This window comes from Cricetulus griseus (assembly GCF_003668045.3).
Source record: "Cricetulus griseus strain 17A/GY chromosome 1 unlocalized genomic scaffold, alternate assembly CriGri-PICRH-1.0 chr1_1, whole genome shotgun sequence".
In the NCBI taxonomy this organism is placed as follows: domain Eukaryota; kingdom Metazoa; phylum Chordata; class Mammalia; order Rodentia; family Cricetidae; genus Cricetulus; species Cricetulus griseus.
The window spans coordinates 134387160-134413377 of record NW_023276807.1 but is presented as its reverse complement, the minus strand read 5'-3'; the positions used below and the strand labels follow the sequence as shown (position 1 = coordinate 134413377).

Genomic DNA, 26218 nt, shown 5'->3' with positions numbered 1-26218 from the left:
ATCCTAGGGTCTCAGCATGCTCGGCAAATGCTCTACCATTGAGCAACAGTCCCAGCACCAAAAGTAAGGCTTCCACTTTGTTATTAAGCACACTGCTACTGAACACCACTCTGCTGATGATCACTTAGGTCTCCAATTCTTTAGTTTTATACCACTTAAAAGAAGAGGTCTGGTGGTTACAGCTCATCAGTACAGCATTTGCCTCACATGTGTAAAGTCCTAGTTTCAACAGCTGTCTCCTCCACTACCACCACCACCACCACCAACAACAACAACAAGGTAAAAAGTGTCTGGGCAGGGGAAGTTTTTTTAAAATTCAAACACTATCTTCAAAAGATACACAAATGCTATTTACTTGGGTAATCATTTCCCCGTGAATGAAAGTTCTTTTGCATTTAATACACTCAAACTGTAACTGTGACACAAATATAAAGTAGCATTGTTAAGTGGATCATCATTAAAAAGGCAGGCAGGTGCACTCAACTATGTCTGTCTTCAGTACAGCATCTATGACTTATCCATGAGGTATACAGGTTGAAAGGGAAACGTACAAGGGGTTTCCTACATAAGCTTTCTTCCCTGGACGAACAGGTCACTGTGTTGAATTTGCGTGAGACATTCACAGAGCATCACTAGACAAGGCCTACCTTACTGAGGGGTCGCTCTCCAGGAGTTCAGTAAGCCGTTGTACTTGCTCCGGTTGTATGGATCGGCCTAGGAGTGCTTCTGTGTTAGTGTAGATCAGGAAGGCTGAGACCACACCTAGTAAGGTGCCCACACCCAAGGAACCCAGGGAATCATACAATGGATTGCCTGAAAGAATTACAGAAGAAACCAAAACATTTACTATCATTCCAGTGAACCTTAGAGAGCAAACAACCAAGGTATTGAAATCCACTCCTGTTCCTTTGGTTACCTCTTTAATGGCTGCTAATATATAGTATTTTGCTTCAACCAGTCTTATTTCAATAAATATGATTATAGCCAGTTTCATATAAATACACAAGTAAAAAAATAGTATGGAATTAATAGATAATATTTATTGTCTTAAAATTATTCAATGATATGACCAAATCCCCATATATTAGAGAATTAAATGAAGAAAATCACATGTAATTTAAGAAATATTTACCTGTCACAGAGGTAAGGCCCATGCAGGTGGCTGCTATTATTACTCCTAGGACAGCTGCAGTGTCCTCCAATAGTATAACATTTGTACTGGGATCACGACTTTCCATGACTTAATCATTGCAGCAACAGACAAGAAAAGAAAACTTCTGAAATCTCAATTTGGCACTATCAGAAGCCATTTCAATAAGTACCCTTTTAAAATCAATCTGTTAATTAACAAGAATATATGAGAGACTGTATTTTTCTATTTATTTATTTATTATGTATATAGTGTTCTGCCTGCATGTATGCCTGCACACCAGGAGGTCAATTTATTTATTTATTATGTATATAATGTCCTGCCTGAATGTATGCCTGCACACCAGAAGAGGGCACCAGATCTCACTAGAGATGATTGAAAACCACCATGTGGTTGCCGGGAACTAAATTCAGGACCTCTGGAAGAGCAGGCAGTGCTCTTAACCTCTGAGCCATCCTTCCACCCCCTAAAAATCCTATTTATTACCTTAAATGTTAATAATAACTGAGTAAAACTACCTTTCCAAATGATACAGGTATATGCAGAAACAGTACAGTTCACCTAAGTCCAGATAGAAAACATCCCTATGCTCAAAAATGCTTTTTAACATAGCTGATTAGTCTTTAGAGAGCCACATACAGAAGGCAGTGAGACATGTTTTATAACATTTGTTAGTAACAAAGCAACAGCACTAAATATTTTCAGAAGAATAAAAAGAAAAAAAAATACTTGGTTCTAAACTACATACCATACTTATAAAATGATGTTCCTTTGGCCTGAGCGCTCCTTCGAAGTTCATTTATGGCAACAAGAAGTGTTGCTGAAAGAGAAACATCCTATCAGCAAAGAAGAAACTTCCTGTCTCCAAACTCCAAAGACAACATTTCAAAAGATAAAGAGAGAAACACAACATGTGAATACCAGAGTTGGCAATAAGAAAGGCTCTATGTCAACAGTCACCATCAAGATCTAATTAACCATTACAACAAAATGAATCTCCTATTTTAAACCATAACAGCTAACCACAAATACTACAGCAATGGCAGCCTTTGTCAATTGAGCAGCCAGTGTCGGGCGGCACTCACTGGGCATTGTCACTTCTAATCCTCCCAATCTTTGGAGGCCTATCAACTAAGGAATACCCCATAGAGGTACAATCACAATCCACCATCAGAAATCATATTAATTTTAAAAATGGGGTAAGACCTCTGCAATCTTAAAAAGACTGGAGTTCCGATCTCAGACTTCATGTAACAACCAGGCATCCAGCAAACACCTGTAACTCCAGCTCTGAGGGATCTTGTGCTTTCTTCTGGCCTTTGCATGCTCATAGATGTGGGAACCCACACACATACATGCACATACACTCACACTTGCACAGACCCATACATATAAATAAATGGAGGTTTTTAAGAGATGGGTGAAAGGAATACCAAGTATAGAAAATAATCTTTCAGAGATGAAGAGCACTGAATTAGGTAGTTTATGTTGATATTAGAAACTGCTACAATATATTTGAAGCTATATTTCAGAAATTATTCTTATTGTACCAAGACAGATTTTTTTCTGATTGCCACTAATAAAAAACAATTTAAAAAGTCAGTACCATTATGTTTTAGATTTCCAATGGTCTGAGCAACATAGGGTACTCATGAACACAACCTATTTCTCCTGGCCTCATCCATATAGCAACAACCACAGAACTTTTCTACCTTGAAAAACAGACAAAGCTTAGGCTCCTAACTCCACAGTACTAATACAACTTGGCAAACTATAATGAATGGGTTGTTAAATATACTAAACTGAAAATAATTTGTAACACTACATACCTCCTTCAGACACCAAAGATCCTGCTAAAATACAATATGCCTGGAAAATAAGAATTAAGACACATAATGAACCAAGTATTTCACAAAACAATTACAGCTACTCATATGTAAAATTTGTAATATACAATAAAATTGAAATATAAGTTCTAATTCAAGCTAGATACTAAGGATTTTGTTGGGAAACAACTCAAAGGAGGACAAACAAATAGAGACATAAGCCAGGTATAGTCGAGCATGCTCTTAATCCCAGCACTCAGGAGCCAGAGGCAGGCAGATCTCCAGGTCAGTCTGGTCTACAGCCAGGGATATGCAGAGAAACCCTGTCTCAATGCCCCCATCCTGAAAAAAAATTTTTAACTAGACATTAAAAGACATTAAAAAATTCCCATTTTTTAAAAGAAAGATAAAATGCCCAAAGTCAAGGACTCTGAAGCAATGCCTGTTAATCAAGTTTAGTCTATTGAACCCATTATTTATAAAGTGCCTCATTCCAACAGAGTCCTACCCAGCTGATATGTTAGACACTTTAAACACAATTAACAATGCACCTCAGCATGTTTGATTTCAGAGACTGCTACAGCCCTGTCAAGTGATGCTAATCAAATTAGATGACACTAGGACAATGAGGTTGTGGCTAAACATGTTCAGAGGCAACTTTTGTCCATTTAACTGCACAAAATGTACTATGTTTAAAAACAAAGTTAGCAACTAGCCTCAAAAATGTAAATATAGGTTGGGTAGTGGTGGCACATGCCTTTAATCCCAGAACTCAAGAGGCAGAGGCAAGTGGATCTCTGTGAGTTTGAGGCCAGCCTGGTCTATAGAGCAAGTTCCAGGACAGGCTCCAAAGAAACCCTGTTTCAAAAAAAACAAAAAACAAAAAATAAAAAACAAACAAACAAACAAAAAAGTAAATAGGGGGTAGACATGGTGGCATTTGCCTGTAATCCCAGCATAGGGAGTGGAAGGAAAGTTCAAGAACTATCTGGGTGCCAAAACAAAAAACACTTTGTCTTAATAACTAAAAATAAAAAATAAAAATAAGCGTAGTTTAACTAGCTTGTTATTACATAGAAATGTATGGGGTAATAGAATGTTAAAATAAGACTGATTAGGTACTATTCTATGACCAAAACAAAAAAAATGTTATAAGTTTACTCACATTCCAGAATGTTCTAATACCAGAATGAAGCATATAATCTCTACCCACCAGGCCACACTGTGGTATTACGCCTAGAACTATTGAAGACAAGCTGAAGAGTAAGGAGGCCAAAGGTGAACATTTCTATGATGGATGTGTTGAGTTGCTGAGATTGCTCAGTAGGTTGAGTAAGTGCCCCAGGGAGTGTGAAGTTTATAGCCAACTGTGTCTGATGCACCTGTCAACAATAATCTGCAGGCAAGGCAGATTATTGGGACTGTCAGGAGAGACGAAAAACAAAAACAAAACAAAACAAAACAAAACAAAACAAAAAAACCCAGCCCCACAGAAAGTAAACTGTTTCACGTACAGATCTTAACCATGGGGCCCTGAGTTGGAGTCTTCAGAAATATCTAAACGACATTTTTGCAAAATGCCTAGAAGCTGAGAGGAACAGTAGATGACCAGTCTGTGTCTATCAGAAGCTGAGGAGGGTAGTAGATGACCAGTCTGTGTCTTACAGTAGTTGAAGGGGGAGGTAGACTACCTGGAGCCAAAGCAGCAAAGCAGCCTACTCTCCAAGACATGCCGTGTAAGGCAAGGTATTAAAGACATACAAAGGCCAAAGCAGACCAGTGTGAGTACTTATTGTTCCCTACCCAGTGTTGGGTCTACCGAGCAGAACAACTCTGGTGTAACAACACTGATAGTGACCATCCTCCTCCCTGTTCCAAAGGGCAGGCCCCCTACCAGATGGAGGCCTCAGAAGAAACACAAAACAAACAAACAAACCTCCTTTTTACTTTGCTTTAACATTAAATGCAGTTCCAGCTTATGACAAGTGACTGGAAATTTTAATTACTGATATAAGACCATTCCTGGTGCTAAAAGTGAATAGAGTTCTATTTTTTCTTCAATAGCATCTCTAGAAAATCTGTAGAACTGCCCAAGATTCAATCAAAGAGGATGTGCTTACTAATTTTATCTATGGAGATCCTCCTGTTTAACATCACTAAATTAGGGACTGGAGAAATAGTTCAGCAATTAAGAGCACTGGCTGCTCTACCAGAGGACCTGGGTTGGATTCCCAGCACCCCAAGGCAGCTCATAGCCTTTTGTAACTCCAGTCCCAAGGGAGTCAGCATCCTCTTTTGACCCTTATCTGCATCAGTCATACAAGTGCTGCACAGACATACATGTAGGCAAAACACTCATATACAAAAAAATTTAAAGAATAGTTTAAAATCACCCCATCTGTGTATTCAGACACCATAAATACTCATATGTAAAACAAAACCATAAATAAATAACCTCTGTGACATAGCCAAGAGGCACATTATTCCTATTCTCTAATACAATACAACAAAGTCACAATACTCCATATATGAAAGTGGGGAAAAAAGAGGATCACCCATAGAAGGGATTCCATTGGTTGAGGATGAAGCAATCCCATGATTCCATGGTACCAAGAGAGTCCTGCGCCCATCATGAAAATACCAACACCACTAATCAATGAAGAAATATAGCGCATATTTGAAAAGCCATACCTGGAAGATAAAAAGATCATATAGTTTGCAAAAATGTACACTAACTTTCAAAATGTGTTTAATAAGTCAATGAGAAATAAAAAACATTCTTAGACTATTAAAATGGTATAATTTTATACATTAAACACTGTTAAGGGCGAAGTTCAAATTTTATTTTTGAAAAAAATCACAATATACAATGTGAGGAAAATGCAAGATCTTTGAAAATATATAAAAATAAAGTTAATATTACTTAATTTGTGTATTTTCTAATCTCCATTTCAGATAGTCTACTTTGATTTATCAGAACTACTTTATAATTATATTCCAGAGATGTCAGGAAAATTAATCTTTTTATAATTTATTTGTATTTTATATACATTGGTGTTTGCCTGCATGTATATCTGTGTGAGGGTGTCAGATCTTGGAGTTATAAATAGTTGTGAGTTTCCATGTAGGTTCTGGGAATTGAACCCGGGTCCTCTGGAAGAACATTCAATGCTCCCAACGCCTTGCCATCTCTCTAGCCCCAAAATTAATCTTTAAAAAAAAAAAAAAAAAAAACAAAACAGATGAAGATGTTTAACAAACAGGGCAATACTTCAATTTCCTTGGACTATAGTTTCTCATTGAATATTGTGGTTCTATGATGTGTATTACCTATAATTTCTTTGCTTAATACTGAACAATATAACATGAAACTCACTGCTGGTTCTGAACAGTTTAAGAGACAGCTGAACCAATAACTTCAGTTTTCTGAATGTTTTCATGCAGAAATTAGTATTTTTTTAAAACACTAATTATTTTTCTCATCATCTTTGGTCAGAATGAACCATTAATTTGTACTACTTTAAGTACCAATACAACACTATTAGGACACTTGGAAATTATGACATACTATGAGAAATAGAACCATTTATTCACAAAAATGTTTCCTAAGCCCAAACACTACTGCACTTTCTGGTAGATACACATTCAAACAAGGATTCTTAACTTGAAAGAGTTAATGGAATTCTCTTTGTGTGAAGATGTAGTCTAGCCATAGAGAATACTAGTTCACTGATGTGACAATGTTTTACAATTTGACTTAGAAAATTTTATTTTTTTCTAAGTTTTCTCCAAAGTAACATCAACTATACACCAATTTAAATTAATGAATAAATTAAGTTGCATTGCTTTCATTTTATGTATTTTCAAGGCTGTAGAGTCTGTTCCCCACCTTCCCTCGTTGTTTTACTTTTCAAGGCAGGATTTCTGTGTGTTGCCCTGGTTGTCTTGGAACTCATTCTGTAGACCAGGCTGGCCTTGAATTCACAGAGATCTGCCTGCCCCTACCTTTGCCTCCTGAGTTCTGGGATTAAAGGCGTGCATTACCATGCCTGGCTTGCACTACAGGTTCTTAGTGAAAACTTGAATTATGTAGATCTGCACCGCCTACTCTAGTAAATCACTAGTCCCATGTGACTATTCATATCTAAATGTCCTTAAAATAATATTATCCAAAATTTAGTTATTATACTTGGTAGTATTAAAATGAGCTATTGAAAATAAGAAGCAATCTTCAGAACATAAAATTTAAAATTTTTACCCTCTTATTTAAATTTTTTGGTGTAGAAAATCAGTAAGGAAAACATTTTTTCAAGAGACAGTAAAACACAGATGTGTAACATTTGCTCTATATGCTAGAAAAGTCTAGCATATAGAATATTAAAATGTGTTATTATTAAAACAGTAGTGCCATGCTCTCAAGTTAGAGAAGGTACAAAGCACTAAGATGGACACTTTCACAGAAATAAAGGTTTTCTGCCTTAACACTGATCAAACTGTATTAAGGAAGGTAGTTAAAATAACAATGAATATGGAGCTCAACCATTTTGGTGGCTGTTAATAGATGTAACAAAAATAAATATCCACATCAGGTAACTGACATACTCAAAGTAATATATTCTAAAAAACATACTGACTTTACAAATATCTAATTTTGAAATGTTATCAAAAATTTTTCAGGCACAATAAAAGCATTAAAGTAAGAAAGAGTTAAGTATGAAGTACACATTTTGAAAAAGTTAGTATCAAAACTTTAGCCAATTAAGTTTAAACTGAAATATACTTCCTTGAAACAAAATAAAATAGAACTCTAAGATAAATGTTTTGTTATTATCAAATATAGAGAAGTTCTCCAGGCTATATTACAAAGCATAAAAATGATTTCAACTCCATTTTCAAATTATGCCTTGACTTTACTTTGACCCCTACACTTCAGACAATAGAAAGGAAATGACCAAATCTTGAACAGTCTGATGCTATATAAGGTTTGACTCCTGAAACTCATTGGTTCTTATTTCAACGACTGATGGAAAATTCAAATCAGAGGTAGTGTCCTTACGGGTGAGAAGGGTCTGGTGTTTGAATAGACTTGCTGATGCCCAGTGCTAGCAAACCCTATGGAGAAGAACAAACAGTAAGTAGTCATTACCAAGATGGAGAATACATGAGTAAGACAACTTGGAAAATGTAGAGAATAATAATAAAGAAATCATATATGCACATCAATGGCCAAGCAATCAGTTTAGAAAAATAAATCCTAGTACAGAAAAATAAAGATAAACTCAAGGGGATTCAAAACAACATTGTTTATGAGGATAAAAACTTGAAAGATAGCTGGATCCAGGGGCACATGCTTAAACTTCTAGCACTTGAAGCAAGAGAATCAATTTTGAGTCATCTCAGGCTGCAAACTGAGACCCATCTCAAAAACAAAAACAAAAACAAAAAACAGAGCCATACCAAACTACACCAAGACAATAACTACAAAGGAATCTAAAATCTCATCAATAGGGAAATTCAGTGCAAATGATCAACCATAATAAATGACTTATATAGCACTTTATAAAGCAAGCCAGGTTTCTGTATTGACATGGGAAAAGCCCCCAGAAGAGACGAGGTCTTGAATATATGCCTTCTGAGCTTCTACATTTCAAAACTCTGTCACAAACAACACAGGCACAACTCTACTGGCATTGTAATATAGATCACTATCTTATCTGCATCACATTCTCCCCCACTCCACTTCTCTCTCCTTTGAGGTCCTAGGGATCAAACCTTGGCCGCACATAGAATTAGCAAGCGCTCACAACTGAGCTGTGCCCCAGCCCTGCTTTAGATCTTTTCAAAACTCTCAGCAAGTTTATAGCTTTCAGTGTAAAAGTTTTGTGCACCTTTTGCTAGATATACTCTTAATGTTTTGTGATACTACTATAAATGGAAATTTTTAAATGTCATTCTGTTTTTCCTGGAGTGAAATGCACTGATTTGTATCCATTTGTCCTCTATATCTACTCGTTTTTGCTATTAAGCCAATTTTACATTCTGAGAGCAACATTTACTTTACTATACTATGATTTTATATATTGCTTGATCTCATTTGGTTATATTTTAAAGAATTTCTGGGGCTGGAGAGATGGCTCTGTGGTTAAAAGCACTAGCTGTTCTTCCAGAGGACCCAGGTTCAATTCCTAGCTCCCACATGGCAGCTTACAACTGTCTGTTACTTTTCAGTTCCAGAGGAATCTGATACCTTCACACCAATGCACATAAAATAAAGTTAAATAAATTAAAAAAAAATTTCTGCTGGGTGGTGGTGGTGCTTGCCTTTAATCCCTGCACTCAAGAGGCAGAGGCAGGTGGACCTCTATGAGTTCGAGGCCAGTCAGGTCTATAGAGTGAATTCCAAAACAAAAGCTACACCAAGAAACCCTGTCTCAAAAAAAGAAAAGAAAAGAAAAGAAAAAAGAAGAAAAAAAAAGGATTTCTATGTATGTCCCTGAAGGACACTGATGGGTGTGTATGTTTTCTTCATGCAATGGCCCTATAAGTTTTGGTATCAGGGCTATGCTATGTCTATAGAGTTGAAAGTCATTGCTCTCCCTATCTCTCAGTCTGTGCATTAACACTGTTACAAGGTGTAAGCCAAATCAACCCTTTCCTCCCCAACTTGTTTTTGATCATGGTGTTTCTTCATAGCAACAATAACCTTAAGTAGGACAATGTTTTAGAGAATAGACACTAAGAATTATCTCTAACTATTAATCTTGTTTCATAATTCTTTGTCCCAGTGTCTTTAAGCTCACTAGGCTCTTAGACACTGTTTTCACATGTTCATTTCTTCTCTGCCCATGCAACTGACAGGTTATTAAGTATTTACTGATGACTACGTAGGTGAAGTGTTTCCCATCCAAGCATGAGCACTGGAGTTAGGATCCCCAGAACCTAAATGCTGGGTTGGTAATGATGGCCATTCTGTAATCCTGGCCCTTGGAAGGCAGACAGGAGATCTCTGGAGTAAGATGGCTAGCTAAATTCTGTGTTCAAATAAGAGACTGGCCTTAATATATAAGATGGAGAGCAACTGAGGAAAACATCTGTCAACCTCCGGCCTCCTCACATGAGCCCTCACACATATCTCATACACGAACCACAAAAAACAAACAATCAATCAAGCAAACCTAAGGCAAAGATTGCTAGCACTAGTAGCCACTACCTACCTTCTCCCTTTACTTTTACAGAGGGTTTTTAATCTACCTGACAGTGAGAGGCATCCTTCGGTTTAGTTTGTAAATACTATGGTTCTGCTTGTTCTTCATTTTATTATTCCTTTGAACTTTAACTTAAATGTTCTTTTTGGCTGGGCAGTTCTGGGTACAAAGTCAGGGCCTCTCACTTGCCAATCACATACTTTATTACTGAGCTAAAGCAGCAGGCTTAAATATCCATTCTTATATCTTTCACTAAAAATTCTCTCATATTTGTTCCAACATAAATCAAGTATAAATAAATACTGAAAGGATACCATATTCTTTAAAATGAGACACAAATACATAAATAAAATTTATACTTTTTTTTTTTTCACAAAGGCTTGGGTTTTTAGTACTCACAATTTGAGCCAAAGAGACTTTAAAGAAAATAGCCTTGAATCTTCATTTGCAAAGTCAAGGTAAATAATTCAAACTACCAGTCTAATGTATGTTAAAAAAATTACACAGCACTCTATCTTTATTCAAAAAATGTATTGGCTCTCACAGTAATGAAGACTTCATATTTAGTCAGTCATGGTGGCACATGCCTTTAATCCCAGCACTCTGGAGGCAAATGCAGGCAAATCTCGAGTTTTGGGCCAGGCCTGGTCTACATAGTGAGTTCCATGACAGCCATGGCTACATTTAGAAACTCACTTTAAGAATCTCTTCTACAGGAGCTGGAGAGTCAGCTCAGTTGTTAAGAGCACTTGTTCTTGAAAAGGACCCAGGCTCAATTTCCAGCACCCACATCGAGGCTCTCCACTTCCTCAGGCACCATGTATACATGTGGTGCACAGATGTACATGGAAGCACAACTGTCATACACATAAAATAATAAAAATAAATCTAAAATAAACAAAAGAATCACTTCTATAAAAGTCTGTGGCCAAACACATAATAAATGATAAATTTATACTTCCTATGTCATTGTTGGTAGTTCTGAAAGCATAAAAATGTACTTAAAAATATTATGATCACATTTCTTTTTGGAGCGAGGTTATCATATAGGCTGGCCTTCTACTTACTATGTAGTTAAAGATGACACTATAGAAAATTTACTTACATATTTATGTCATATTTTAAAGATTATGGTATAATTCCTGATCTACCCCACCTCCATATGCTGGAGTAAGAGGCATAGACCCCACAGCCAGCCTACCATCATTATTTCTGTATGCTGCTGTGTCCTTCATTATTAATCAAGTTAGTTTCAGAATCACTTAAGGAAACTTAAAGTTTCTTTCTTTTTTTGAGACAGGGTCTCCCTATGTAGCTCTGGCTGTCCTGGAACTCACTCTATAGATAAGGCTGTCATCAAATTCATAGTTCCGCCTGCCTTTGCCTCCTGAGTGCTGGGAATAAAGGGGTGAATGCCACTAAGCTTGGCAGAAGTTAATTTTTCAATGTTCAAGTTTCTTATATAAAATAGATAGTATTATCAAGTAACCTACAAATATCCTCTCACATTTTAAAGCATGTCTCTATTACTTCTCATACCTAGTGGAATATAAATAGTACACACATTATTGTTAAATTCTGTTGTTAAGAATAGTAATGGGGCAAGGGGGGGGGGCTGAAGAAATGGTTCAGCCATGAAGAGCACTGGCTGCTCTTGCAGAGGATCTAGCTTTCATTCTCAGCATGCACATGGTAGCTCTGCAACTCCAGTCCCTGGGTCTGATACCCTCTTGTGGCATTAGACATCCATATGGTGCACAGACATACATGCAGACATAACATCCACACACATAAAATACACAAATTTTAAAAGTAGAAAGAAGGGGGAAAAAAGAATAGTGGTAAGGGCAAAAGTGTGTATAGTACAGAGGAGCCCCCACCCCCATCCCATCTGGCTGGCTGAGTGACTGGAACTCATTAGACTAGGCTGGGTTCACACTCACAGAGCTCCACCTGACCCTCCCTTGAGTGCCAGGACTAAGGATATGCCTCCATGACTATCTCTTTCCCATATTTTTAATCCACAGCTGGTTTTGAGGATATGGAAGCACAGATGCAGAACCCACATATACAAAAGCCACTGTTTTTAAATGCTCAAATAAAAAAGCTGCATTTCCCCAAAAGCCAACTGCAGAGTACTTTTAACAGATCACTTTCTGACTAAAGCCTGTTTAGTTTTAGATTAATGAAGCATTTTCTCCTCACCTGGTTGCAAGTGTCAGATAATGAGTGTATAGCTTCTGAGAACATGCTTGCTGAACCCGTGTAAATCCAAGCCAGGAATTTAAAGAAGCAGTTTAAGCCATTACTAGAGAAAAAGAAACAATTTAACATGTTTGAATTAAAGCTTTCCATCAAAAGTTTATTTAACTGACTTTATACTAGATTCTATTAAAAGTAAATTAAAAAGAACTTTCTACAGTTCAGGTATAAATATAAAAGTACACATTATGATACCATTAAGAGTATAAGAGCCGATACTATATGTTAAAGACTTTGTCTTCCTAATACTATGTATGTTTTTCCCAAGGTAACCTTAAGTATCACTATTGTTTTAATTATCATCTGGAGACTAATAATTCACAACTCTAAATCTCTAGCCTAGCTCTCCCCTCTGAGCTTGAGACAGATACACAGTAACAATAATACTTATCAAGTACATATTACGTATTAGGTGATATGCTGATTAGTTTATATGCTATATACTTTCCTCACAGGGAAGGCTATAATTATTATCTCTACTCTACTGGCAGATAGAACTAATCCTGTTGACCATCTATCTCCTCATGGACTCCCTTATAGACACTTTAAACTAAAAACCAAAGATCATTTTCTCTCTTCTTGTCCTGCCCCCATTTCTGGTACCCTGTCAGAGCAACATTTACCCATTGTCTAAGCAGAAACCTGGACACCTTCTTGACAAAAGTTCTAAGTATTCTAACTAGATAGCATCATCTTTAGTCCTTACTGAAAATTCTTTCCTCTAGTCTAGGGCCCACTAATCCTCCAAGGATTGTGTATTATATATTTCCAAATCCTCTTATAATTTCTGATATATATTTTTAAGATGTTGAAAAAAGCCACTGATTTACAAAATTAATACTTTTATATAGCTTGTCTTAATTAGAGTTTCTATTGCTGCAATAAAACACCATGACCAAAATGGGGAGAAAAGGTTTTATTCTGCTTACACTTCCACATGGCTATTTATCACCAAAGGAAGTCAGAATAGGAACTCAAACAGGGCAGGAACCTGGAGGCAGGAGCTGATGCAGAAGCCATGGAGGGTTACAGCTTACTGGCTTGCTTCCCCTGCTTACTCAGCCTGGTTTCTTATAGAACCCAGATCACCATCCCAGAGATGGCGCCACCCATCATGGGCTGGGCCCTCCCCCAGTGATCACTAATTGAGAAAATGCCTTACAGCTGGATGTCATAGAGGCATTTCCTCAACTTAGGCTCCTTCCTTTCTGATGACTCTAACTTGTGTCAAGTTGACACACAAAACCAGCTAGTACATAGCCTAAAATTAACTAGCAAAATGGATAAAAGGTAAACAAAATAGGAATCAAAAAGCCAGAGGGAAAAAAAGTAGACAATTATGAAAACATTGTTTCTTCCAAAGTTATATGAGAGAAAATACAAACACAGATATATACTTCTTAGCTGTGACCTGAGCTGGCCTGGGCAACACTGGCCAATGTAACTCAAAAAAAAAAAAAAAAAAAAAGACTCTGATAAACTCCATTTAGTATTTTTAGGGAGAAACTTAGATCCACATCAAAAATACACAAACCCCAGAACAAATGTTTATACGCTTCCCTACCACTTCACCGGCCATGACATAGCTCAACTTCCTCCTAAAATAAAAGCTATATGTCAGCTCCTTGCATCTAGCCACATTCAAGGACACACATATTAAAAGGTATATATTTCTAATTTAAAAGCTCTGTTTTCAAAAACTCACATGCAGATAGCAACCATCACCACTTTTCCCGGTCCTTTAAGAAACACTGACATAGCTCTGGATCGTGGCTGTAAGACAAGAACAGAGATTTCCAAAGTCTCTCAGGGACGCACAGCAGGAAGTGGCTCTGACACAGCACAAGATTTATCCTCTTCCAAAACCTATAAACGAGGTTTACTTTTAAATTCTTTTCATCCAAACTTTCTCTTTAAAGGGGGTGTAGTACTATCCTTGCAGAGAACACAAGTTTGGTTCCCAGCACCTATGTTTGGTGGATCACAACAGCCTGTGACTCCAGCTCCAGGTGATCCAGCCTGTGACAGCTCTTCTGTCTTTGAGGGCACCCACATCACATGCACATACCTGGCATACACATATATGCAATTAAATAAAATACATTTTAAAGTATATAGCATTTGTTCCTAGAATTCCCGGCCTGCCAAGTTTTAGAAAAGATCTGAAATGGCCACAGAGAAACTAGCACTAAAAGGATAAAATGTTTTGATCTGAAATTCACATGCTCTAAAATTTTCCCTTTCTCTTCTCTCTCTCTCTCTCTCTCTCTCTCTCTCTCTCTCTCTCTCTCTCTCTCTCTCTCTCTCTCTCTCTCTTTTCGAGACAGGGTTTCTCTGTGACTTTGGAGTCTGTCCTGGAACTAGCTCTCGTCTTGAACTCACAGAGATTTGCCTCTGCCTCCCAAGTGCTGGGATTAAAGGCGTATGCCACCAATGCCCAGCTAAAATTTTCCATTTCTTAACCAACTTCTTCACTTTAAAGAAGGAACAGTGAAAGGTAACAAGTTTGCTGTTCTGGTTTAACTGACTGTTCTCTCAACACCTTCAGTGAAAATTGTTTAACTGCCTAACAGACCAACAAGTAGAGAAACATTCAGGAGAAATATCTTCCTGAGAAATCTTACTCTACTGTTACTATAATACACACTTCCTTGTTGTTTCTTCTCACTCTGTTTTCTTCCCCCAGGAATGTGATCAAAGTCTAGCCCGTTCCTTCCCATACCAACAAAGCATCCCCTTTTCTACACAAAGCTTTCTTGATCACCCACAGAATCAATCCACTATAAATGTATTACTGTACATTAAACTTATATTTATCTTAATGTCATTTATTCACTATGCTTATTGTGCAGCTACTGTATATCGGCACAATTCTAGGTGCTAGGATCCTTCACTTTAGTAGCTGAAGCAGAAAAAAAAATCTGTAAAGAAATGCCTAGCATCCGATAGTGAGGAGTATCACAAAGAAAACTGAGATACAGTGGTAGTGGGTGTGTGTGTGTGTGTTATTTTAGCTATAATAGTCAGGGAAAGAGGCTTAATGACAAGGAAGCAATCATGAAAAATCTAGAAGCATGTTTGAGGAAGTTTGTAGCAAGTCCAAAGACACTGAAATAGAAATGAGCTTAGTTGAAATCAAGGACAAAGTAGTACAAACATGTAGGGCCACTGTGCTGAAGCTCAGGAAGCAAGAGAAATGGCAGGAGTTGAGGAAGAAGGAAAGGGAATAGACAGAAAGGGAGGGAGGTAGTAAGTGAGTGCACATAGGGCCATAAGTCACAGAATTTTGTAGACTATATTTTGAATTCAACACTAACGGCAAAAAGAAACCACTGGACAATTTTAAGCAGAGATAACACAGTCTAACATAGAGAAAATGCAATAAGGGGAGAAATTAACTAAAAGGGTATCGAGGTAAGAGATGCTAATAATTTAGGTTAGGCTAAGGCTTCAATAAAGGACATGGTAATCTATTTAGGAATCTATTTTGGAGAAAATGACAGTGAGCCCTACTAATGAATTTAAAGTATAAAAGCGCCCATAAAGAATCTAATGGGGGTGGTGGTGGCAGGATGGCTTAGTGGTTAAGAGCACTGACTCTCTTTCAGAGGACCCCAAGTTCAAGTCCCAATACCCACATGGCAGCTCACAACTGTCTGTAACTCTAGTTCCAGGGGACCTGACGCCTATGGCAAAACACTAATGTACATAAAAAAGGAAGGAAAGAGAGAGGGAGGGAGGGAGGGAGGGAGGAGGGAGGGAGGGAGGGAGGGAGGGAGGGAGGGAGGGAGGGAGGGAGGGAGGGAGGATCTAATGGGAGCTGAGATGACTCAATGTTAAAAATCTTACTATGTATGCTGGCTAGTTTTATGTCTACTTGATACAAACTATCTGAGAGGAGGAAGCCTCAATTAAGAAAATGTCAAAAAAAAGAAAAAAATTGGGAGCTGGAGAGATAGCTTAGCGGTTAAGAGCACTGACTGTTCTTCCAGAGGTCCTGAGTTCAATTCCCAGCAACCACATGGTGGCTCACAACCACCTTGAATGAGATCTGGTGCCCTCTGCTGGCATGCAGGCAGAAGACTGTATACATAATAAATAAATAAAATCTTAAAAAGAAAGAAAGAAAGAAAGAAAAAAAGAGTAAGAAAATGTCTCCATAAGATTAGGCTGTAGGCAAGCCTGAATGGCATTTTCTTAATTAGCGATTGATGGGTTGAAGGGCAGCCCACTGTAGGTGGTGCCATCCCTGGGCTGGTGGTCCTGGATTCTATGTAAAATCAGGATGCTAGGCGGTGGTGGCACACACCTTTGATCCCAGCACTTGGGAGGCAGAGGTAGGTGGATTTCTGAATTAGAGGCCAGTCTAGTCTACAGAGTGAATTCCAAGTCAAGACAGCCAGGGCTACACAGAGAAGCCCTGTCTCAAAACACCCCCACCCCCCCAAAAAAAGGAAGGAAGGAAGAAAAGAAAGAAAAAAAGAAAAGCAGGCTAAGCAAGCCAGGAAGCAGCAGCCCTCCATGGCCTCTGAATCAGCTCCTGCCTCCAGGTTCCTGCCCTGTTCCTGGTTCCTGCCCTGTTCCTGCTCTAACTTCCTTCAATGATAGATGATGGAAGTTTAAACCAAATAAACCCTTTCCTCCCCAACTTACTTTTTTGGTTATGGTGTTCTGTTGATGACTAACACTGACTAAGACACTATCCTGATGGGGGAAGTGCTTCTGTGTATGTGTTTGTCTCACTTGATGATAAATAAAGTTCTGTTTGGCCAATGAGGTAGCAAGTTAGATGGGACTAGGAGTCAAAGAGGATTCTGGGAAATGTAGTAGAGAAGTGGTGATCCAGGCAGGAAATGACATAGCAGGGAGACTCATATTTAAGCAAGGACAACCAGGAAGTACCCCTTTTCCCCTTTGCATCCTCCAGCAGCGCCATGTGAGCCATCGGCAAGAGAGGGCGCAAACGGAAGGCATCCTCTATAAGATAAGTCTTATAAAATATATAGACATAATAATTAAGACTGAGCTAGCAGATGAAAATCCTAGTCTTTGGCAAGCAGTATTTGTACCTAATGTAAATCTGTGTATTATTTTGTTCATCCACACAGCGGGCAGAACTCAGGCAGTTGGCGGAAACTGCCCACGTGGCAGCAGGACTCAGGCGGCTTTTGGCAGAAAGATTTATCATAACACTATACAAGCATGAAGACTGAATTTGGACCTCTAACATCCATGTTCATACAGTGTGCATCTGTAATACAAACATTGGGAAGCAGAGACAAAAAGGGATCCTGAGGGCTTCCTGGAAAATTAGTCTGGCATAATCAGTGAACTCTGGGTTCATTGGGAGACCCCCATCTTTTAAAGAGCGGAATGACAAAACAATAAGTATTGAAGCTGTATCTCCATATCAATTTTTTACAGATTTGGAATTTTCACAATTAAGCAGGTTTTACATTATTACAAGTATTGACAGCAAGTTAGATGACTGAGTTCCCCAGGCGGTAGAAGGAAGGACAGACTCCTGAGCACTGTCCTCTGACCTCCATAGAAGCATATGCACAGCATATGCACCCATGCATACTATATATACATATATTCACTTTTTAAAAATACCAAAGACATGCTGGGCAGTGGTGGTGCACACCTTTAATCCCAGCACTTGGGAGGCAGACGTAGGTGGATCTCTGTGAATTTGAGACCAGCCAGGTCTACAAGAGCTAGTTCCACGACAGCTTCCAAAGCCACAGAGAAACCCTGTCTCGAAAATCCAAAAAAGAAAAAAAACCACAGACATCAGAGCAGAAAGCTGCATACACTTCTCAAAGCAGCACTGGTACACTGCAAAGCAATACTGTGGCTGTGGACTAACTTATTCAAGGTACTTCCAAGATTCTGAAGGATTATCCTAAGAAATTCACAAAGTCAGGATCCTGAGGAAAGGCATAAGAAAGCAGAACCAATTAAAGGGAAAATGAATTAAAGGGGCATTGCAAAATTAAATTATCAGAGAGTGAGCTACTGCTCTGATGAGAGAATGTTTTTGGTAAACCAAGGTCATCGTGACTTTATCTGCTGTTATTAGAGTTCTCGTGAGACAAAAGTAGTATAACAGGAAAAGTGTCTGCATCCAAAGCAAAAAAAAAAAAAAAGCAAGCAGGACTGACCATTTGAACAGATATAAGAGGCAAATGTCACCAACCTAAGTTATTCTACACTGTAAGGAGGTAACAGTCACCTTGCAACACCAGGAGAAATTCTAGTTCCCAAGACATGAGAGGATTGAACCTTCAGACCTCATCTTCAGTGCCACATTCAGAAAGGCTCAGAGGGAAACAAGAATCAAAATGAATGGGATGCCTTCATGTGCAAAAGTAGAGAGCTAGCAGCCTCAATGTGACTCAGAACTAGGAGTAGGAGTGAAGACAAAGGCAATTAAGGAGCTTTTATATACATCCATATGTCTGTGTATATATGTTTTATGTATGTATCTATGTATATGCATATGCATGAGAGAGACAAGATATGAAAGACAGAAAATCCTTCTAAAAAGTAAGCAAACAAGCTCCTTTATCTATATATGCTTAAGAATCCTAGGATACTCATGTCACAATTTTAATTTCCAGAAAACTAAACAAATGAATAGATGATAGTTCAGTTAATTAAAGGGTGCTCAAGAAAAATGTTGAATTATGATCAAAGGCTTGCTAGAATTTCTTGGATTATGATCACAGACATTTCACAATGTATTGATTTGTCAAATAACATGTATGTATAATTAAGAAGACATCCTTACCTTTGTGTTGCCCAAGAAATCACCATATTCTCTTAATATTCTTTGGTTTCTAAACAGCCCTACAGGAATCAGAAGATAAATCTAGGTCATATACAGTCTTACTAACCAGTCTATATTAACACAACTATTCTTTTAAAGACTGTGTTACATGGTTGAGGGTGTAGCTCAGTCAGTAGAGTGAGAACCATGTATGCCAGAGTTAGCACACACCTGTAATCCTAGCATCCATGGTATGGAAACAGGAGAATCGGGAGTTTTAAGTCATTCTCGGCAACATAACAAATTTGAGGCTAGCTTGGGTTATGTGAGACCCTGACGATCCCTCTCATCTGAAGGAATGTATCCTAGAGGTTTCTTCCCATGGATATGGAAAAATAGGATTGCACTGGTATTTATGAAGAACAAGATGCACAAGTATATGCATACCTTCCCATTTACATTATGTTAAAATGTGTGTGTACAAGCTGCTGGAGAGATGGCAGAGCAGTTAAAAGAGCTTGCTGCTTAATCGTGAGAATCACTTGGATCCCAGCACTCTCACCCATGTCGGGTAGTTCATAATGCCTATAACTCCAACAAAAGGATGTGGATACCTTCTTCAGGACTCTGAGGGCACCTGCACACATGTATGCATACACTCACAAAGACATGCACACATACAAATACATAAAGTAAATCTTTTAAAAGTGTGACTGTAAAATTTAAAATGTGTTGGAAACATTCTGAAAGGAATATCTATTAGTAACAGTTATCTCTAGGAAGGAAAATAAAAGCATTACAGAAAAAGAAAGAAAACACCACTCTATATTTCTGTATTTGTTTGGGAGTGTTGGGAAACCAAACTGCACCCCCCCCAAGTCAGGGTTTCTCTGTGTAGCTTTGTAGACCAGGCTAGCCTCAATCTCACGGAGATCCACCTGCCTCTGCCTCCCGAATGCTGGGATTAAAGCCATGCACCACCACCGCCCAACAAAATTGTATTTTTTTGAGTCGTAAATACATACAATACTTTTGGCATCAATAAATACATTTGTATAATTCAAAGCATGCAAAAACAAATCTTACAGTGCCTCAAACCGGAACTCTAACCACTGAACTCAGGTCTCTTAGAGTTTTGCTTGTGTCTGTAGTTGAAGGACACTTTCTTATGCATGCTGGACTTCAATAAATATTTGCTGAATGAATGAATGCGGTGGCTGAATCAAAACTTTCTATAACAAATCACTAACTACCACTTTCATAATGGTAATCTTGAAATCAGATCTAAAGTGTTTCTAGTATTATTCCCCAGAAACTACAAAAAGTGTTTTTTCACTTCCTCTTATCAGCTTAGAAAGTTATCAAGAAAAAAACAGATTCTGGTTTTTAAAATAATTCCCACAGTGAAAACTGGTACTTGCTGGAGCGATAGAATCAAGCCACAAAGTGCAAGCACTAGAGACTTCCTGGTTATCAGGGGCACAGTTCTCAGCTATATGTTAGTCTGCAACACTGCCAGCCTTAAATTAAAAATACTTACGTTCTCTGTATTCTATTTCTGCTTCTTTACGCAATTTTTTCTCCCTGGCAAGAGCTTCAAGGCTTCCCCAAACTTCCAAAGCTCTGTGTATACATACACACACAAAATCACCACCAAGTAGCACTTTAAATTACTTATTGTAATTGTACTTAAATGTACAAGTACTGTAATTATGTAAGAAGCTTATTTTAAAAAAGCATAAGGTTTTCTCAGACCCCCCCCCCCAAAAAAAGCACTTAACCCTGGGTCACATCTAAGGAATTCAAATAAGGAATAAATAAAATTCGCTCATCTGCGAATGTGCTTATAATTGAGGACACATTTACTTAACTAGTACATATAAGAACAGGTTGTGGATAAAAAAGAAAGCATCATTTTAGAAACATGTCACTTGGAAGATTCTGTTTAAACATTTTTATAACCCAGCATTTTTATAAGTCCAGCATGCACTCTGCTGTAAAGGAATTATGCTCTTACTTTGCTTCCACATCCGACCTCAAGAACACAGTAAAGGACTCAGTATCATCGTGGGGACTTCGTCGTCTGATTTTTCGAAGTTGTTCTAAATCACTGGAGAAATAAATGTGTTGAAATTATTCAGATGATGCCTATAACTTATAGGTTAAGGTTAAGTAGCCAACTACAGTGACCCCTATCTTGAAAGAAGGGCTCTGTACAGCTTCTAAACATCAGTGTAAAAATGGCATTTTTAATACAAAAAAGTAGTCTGTAGACAGAAAAAAAAAGATAATTACTGAAGAAAGAACACCATACTACATAGATTCCACTCCCATACATATAACCCTGAATGCACAGGGTCTCATCAGAAACTTGGCAGTTATACCTGATCACTACTTGGTTGGGAGTTGCAACTTCCTCATTGATACTTGTACTATGGGCATTTTAAAATATGTAAAAATTAGAATATACATGAGTATTGTTCTTCTATTTAAGAATTTAAATTAATTCTTAAATTAATTTAAGCAAGTTGGCTCAGCAGGTAAAGGCCTTTGCTGGCAAGTCTAATGGCCTAAGTTGGGTCCCTTAGACACACATTGTAGGAAAGAATCAGCTCCAACAAGTTTTCCTGATCTCCACAGATGCACACAGCATATGCACCCACGCACATACACAAGCACAATTAAATTTCCACAAGTTAGAAATGTCTAAGTCATATTTGTAATCACTTTTCTTTCTCTTCAATTCTGAAAGGTTTATATCCCTATCAAGTCACTATTAAAGTTATTTTATATTTAATCACTGGTTGTCTTGTAGAAATTTTATGATAGCAATGAACAATTATCTTCATCCTAATTTTGAAAATTAATAAAAAAGGTAAAGGGCCATATTATTTGCACAGAGTACTACATTTAAAGAAATTACTGTACCTGGATTTAAGACAGAATTCATTTATTGCTCTTACTCCAGTGATGAAATTATTCTTAGTGTATTTTGATCCATACTCCCTTTTCTTAAGGACTGCTTTGACTAAACCAAAAACAAAAAAATACGTAAGTACACACATTGAAAGCCCTACTGGAATGGAAAGTGAATACTTGTTGAATTCCACAGACATTTGTGATTTCTCCTGATGTATAAGATGGTATTGAGGAAAAAGAAATGTCTCCCCCAGTATAGAAAACTAGGATGGATCATAAATCTAGTGTTTATCTCTATAACTCATCTCTAATTGATACTAAAATACCAACCTTTTATCTAGTAGACACCTTGTATCAGTACTGTTCTATCTAAAGCATTAAAGTAGTTTTGGGTCTATGTGCAAATGAAGTTTCAACAAAAATTAAAGAAAAATTCAGTGTTTTACAAACTGTGGAGTGAAACCAGCATTCATGACAAGTCAAAGCAGAAAGTAGTAAGGGATACTGAATACAGAATAGGAACTTTTATAAAAAAAAAACCTTAAGGTCACTCGATAATTTCACACAAGGCTGAAGAGAACTAAGAAATTACAAGTCAAAAATTATAAGATGTTTACAAATTATAGGAAAATATTGCCTTCTATGAAACTACTAACTGTATCAAACTGCCAGACATAAAAATATGATACTAATTTGGTACAGATTATAGTTTGTGAGTTAAAAAACTACATAACACCTTTCAATATTAATAAAGCATATAAGCAGAGTGGTGGGAGCACATGCCTTTAGTCCCAGCAGAGGGAGGCAAAGGCAAACAGATCTCTGTGAGTTTGAGGCCAGCCTGGTCTACAAAGCAAGTTCCAGAACAGCCAGGACTGTTACACAGAGAAACCCTGTCTTGAAAAACAAACAAAAAACCCCAAAACAACATAAAAAAATAAAGAATATAGAATAAGATTTTCTGTCCCATAACATAAATAACCAAACATTTGAACAAGATTAAGACAACAAAAGTTTATGTTCTGTGTTAACTGTCACCTAGTCTCTCCGTATCAGACACTGCTCTCTCTCAATCCTTGTTTTCTATTTTACTTCCAAATTGAAAGTGCAAAATTAAGTCTAAAATGACTCACTTATGTGGGGAAAAAAAATCCTCTGAAAACAATAATACATCACCACTAAAGTGAACAATACATCTTACTAAAAACATTTCAAGAATGAAGTGCTAAAAGCCAAAAGTATATGAAGTATATGAAGGCATTCCAATTACTTTATGCCTGCATCTCAAGTCTCTAGAACTAAAAATCTGGGTATGAGCTATCCTAGAACTGAAAGGAAAATTACATCTCTCCTTAAAAGGATTCATTCTTTAAAAAAAAAAAAAAAAATCCTTCAAAATAGCTAGTAATTCCTGTTGGTCTATCCCAGTCCAGATTGTGGATGATGGTTGCAGTGGTCACTGCTAACCTAGTACTAACTTGTGTGTGTGTGTGTGTGTGTGTGTGTATGTGTGTATGTGTCTCTGTGTGTGTGTGTGTCTTTGTGTGTGTCTGTGTATGTTTGAGAGAGAGAGAGAGAGAGAGAGAGTGTGTGTGTCTCTGTGTGTGTCTGTGTATGTTTGAGAGAGAGTGTGTGTGTGTGTGTCTCTGTGTGTGTCTGTGTATGTTTGAGAGACAGAGAGAGAGAGAGAGAGAGAGAGAGAGAGAGAGAGAGAGAGTGTCTGTGTGTGTCTGTGTGTGTCTGTGTATGTTTGAGAGAGAGAGAGACAGAGACAGAGACAGAGAGAGAGACAGTGTGTGTGTGTGTTGGGACCCTGCCCCAGGCTTTGATTGCTATCGCAGTACAAAATTGTGTGTGTTTGTTTGAGAGAGAGAGAATGTGTATGCATGTGTATTTTGAGACCCTTTCCCAGCATCTGACAGTCTGCAATCACAGGCAAGTCACACGAACACAGTCCAAATGTTGATTCCTCTTGATTACTTAACTATCGAATTTATAATCTTCAAAGCCACCCTGATGAGGGAGTTTTATTTTTTCACCATCTTATAAAAGTAAGCTGAATGTCAGAGGGTTAAGTCACCTTCTATTAGACAGCTAGGAATTGTGAGAGCCAAAACTGAGCCTATTTCGTCCGACACCAGTGTTCCACATCGCACAGACCTACTGACTTCATGAATTAACAGTCAAACTCCACCTGAATTTAAACAAACTATAACTGAAGGTACTGGCCTCTTGTTCTCTAATAACATTGCTTTTCTAAAAATAATAAAGTTTGGTTCTTTAGACTTTTAAGCTATTTGTTAACAAATGCAAGATAAACTTCAGCATAAAGTAGAATATAAATGGAATAAAAACTGATGGCCAAACTATTTAAAATAAAAGCAAAACGTAACTACGTTCTTAGAATAATGTTAAAGACCTCCACATAAATTTGTATATTTATATATACCCACATACTAAAACAGCAAATAAAATATATTTACCTCTTACTTGGAGAGGATCTTGTTTAAGTGGGGCTTTGAGTTCTGCGCCTATATTTTCTGCTGTAAAGTTTATTAAAACAAGTTTACTTTGAAGTTTTCCAACAAAACTGTAAATAATTAGTTAATCTAATCAAGCAATATATAACACTGATGATAATGTCACAAACTATTTTAATTCATTCTATAAAACATGAGTGTTAAATTTCATAAAAGCCATTTATCCCTGCACTAATAAACTACAGGAGAAAAGGCATGGACTCATTTTAAGGATTAAGACAAAGCATTTAATAAAACTAAGCATCCACACACACACCAAAGCCTTTCAGAAAACTGACAAAAGGACTTGTTTTAAAGGGTAAAACAAACCCATGACATACTCTTTCTTACAGTGAAAGTGCAGGTACATTTAAAACGGGAAAACAAAGGTACAAGGAATCCTTCTACTGCTTTAGAGACAACATTTAGTAAAAAAAAAAAATGTCTATTAAGTCATATTAGGTAAGTGCAGCTCCATCACACCCCCAAAAGCCACTAATAAAGGTAAAAGATAAAAATAAACTGGAATGTACCTCTCACAAATATTCATAAATATAAATTCAAATACCAGTGCCTTACAATGCCCTTTGTAGAAACACAGACTACTGTTATATTAAAGATAGATCTCCTTTCTTTTTATGAAGCAGGGTCTCACTACAGAGCCCAGAATGGGCTCAAATCCACAATGCTCTTGCCTCAGCCTCTTGAGTGAGGAAATTACAAGAGCTCACCATCAGCCCAACAAGAAAATTTGTAAGCAGGATATAAACAACATAAAGGGAAAAATCAGTAAATTAAAACTCAGAAAATCTACTCAACAAAAGATAGTATTGGGGGGGGGGGAGGCGGACAGGGCTGGAGAAATGGCTCAGCAATTATGAGGACTAGCTGCTCTTCAGAGTGGGTGGCTCACAACTGCCCATAGCTCCAGTGTGTGCCGTAGTATCACTCTGAAAACCACCAAACCATACAAATACACTTCTTCTGGCCCCCACAAGTACCTGTACATTTACACACACAAATAAAACAGTAAATCTTTTCCAAAGGAGGAAGGAAAAGTCTCAATTTGGGAGAAATTATTTCCAACAAATAGAGTTACAAGGATTAGTATCAAGACTACTTTAAAACTTCCTCCAGTCGGGCGGTGGTGGCGCACACCTTTAATCCCAGCACTTGGGAGGCAGAGGCAGGCAAATCTCTGAGTTCGAGACCAACCTGGTCTACAAGAGCTAGTTCCAGGACAGCCTCCAAAGCCACAAAGAATCCCTGTCTTGAAAAACAACAACAACAAAAAAGAAACAAACAAAATTTCCTCCAGATCAATAAGAAAAAGCTCATTAAAATAAACATTAGAACAAATATGCATAGAAAAACAATTATGCACTACCATTATAAATATATGAAAAGGCGATTATTTCATTAAGTGAATCCAAATGAAACCAAATAATTCCATTTTACAACCGTTGTGCTAGAGAAAATGAAAAACAACAACACCCAATTTGGTAAAGGTGTGGAAGGATGGGAATATGGATGCTGGTGGGAACAGGCACATGTACCTATCA

At 37.6% G+C, this 26218-nt stretch overlaps 1 protein-coding gene across 3 annotated transcripts in view; it reads right to left on the bottom strand.

The window, feature by feature from the left end:
* Positions 1-26218, bottom strand: part of Slc30a9 (solute carrier family 30 member 9) — a 55503-nt gene that overhangs the window by 12252 nt on the left and 17033 nt on the right. Inside the window, exons 3-15 of one of the 3 annotated variants that reach the window (XM_027390818.2) lie at positions 24621-24680; positions 22147-22246; positions 21236-21328; positions 20759-20841; positions 19240-19298; positions 14149-14216; positions 12387-12489; positions 8033-8088; positions 5532-5667; positions 2980-3019; positions 1899-1970; positions 1133-1240; positions 648-813 (exon numbers count right to left, since the gene is read on the bottom strand). In XM_027390818.2, the coding sequence (XP_027246619.1) occupies positions 648-813; positions 1133-1240; positions 1899-1970; positions 2980-3019; positions 5532-5667; positions 8033-8088; positions 12387-12489; positions 14149-14216; positions 19240-19298; positions 20759-20841; positions 21236-21328; positions 22147-22246; positions 24621-24680 (1144 nt within the window). The remainder of the gene's footprint in view (positions 1-647; positions 814-1132; positions 1241-1898; positions 1971-2979; positions 3020-5531; positions 5668-8032; positions 8089-12386; positions 12490-14148; positions 14217-19239; positions 19299-20758; positions 20842-21235; positions 21329-22146; positions 22247-24620; positions 24681-26218) is intronic. The other 2 variants (XM_035452447.1, XM_035452446.1) reach the window with 2 other exon arrangements.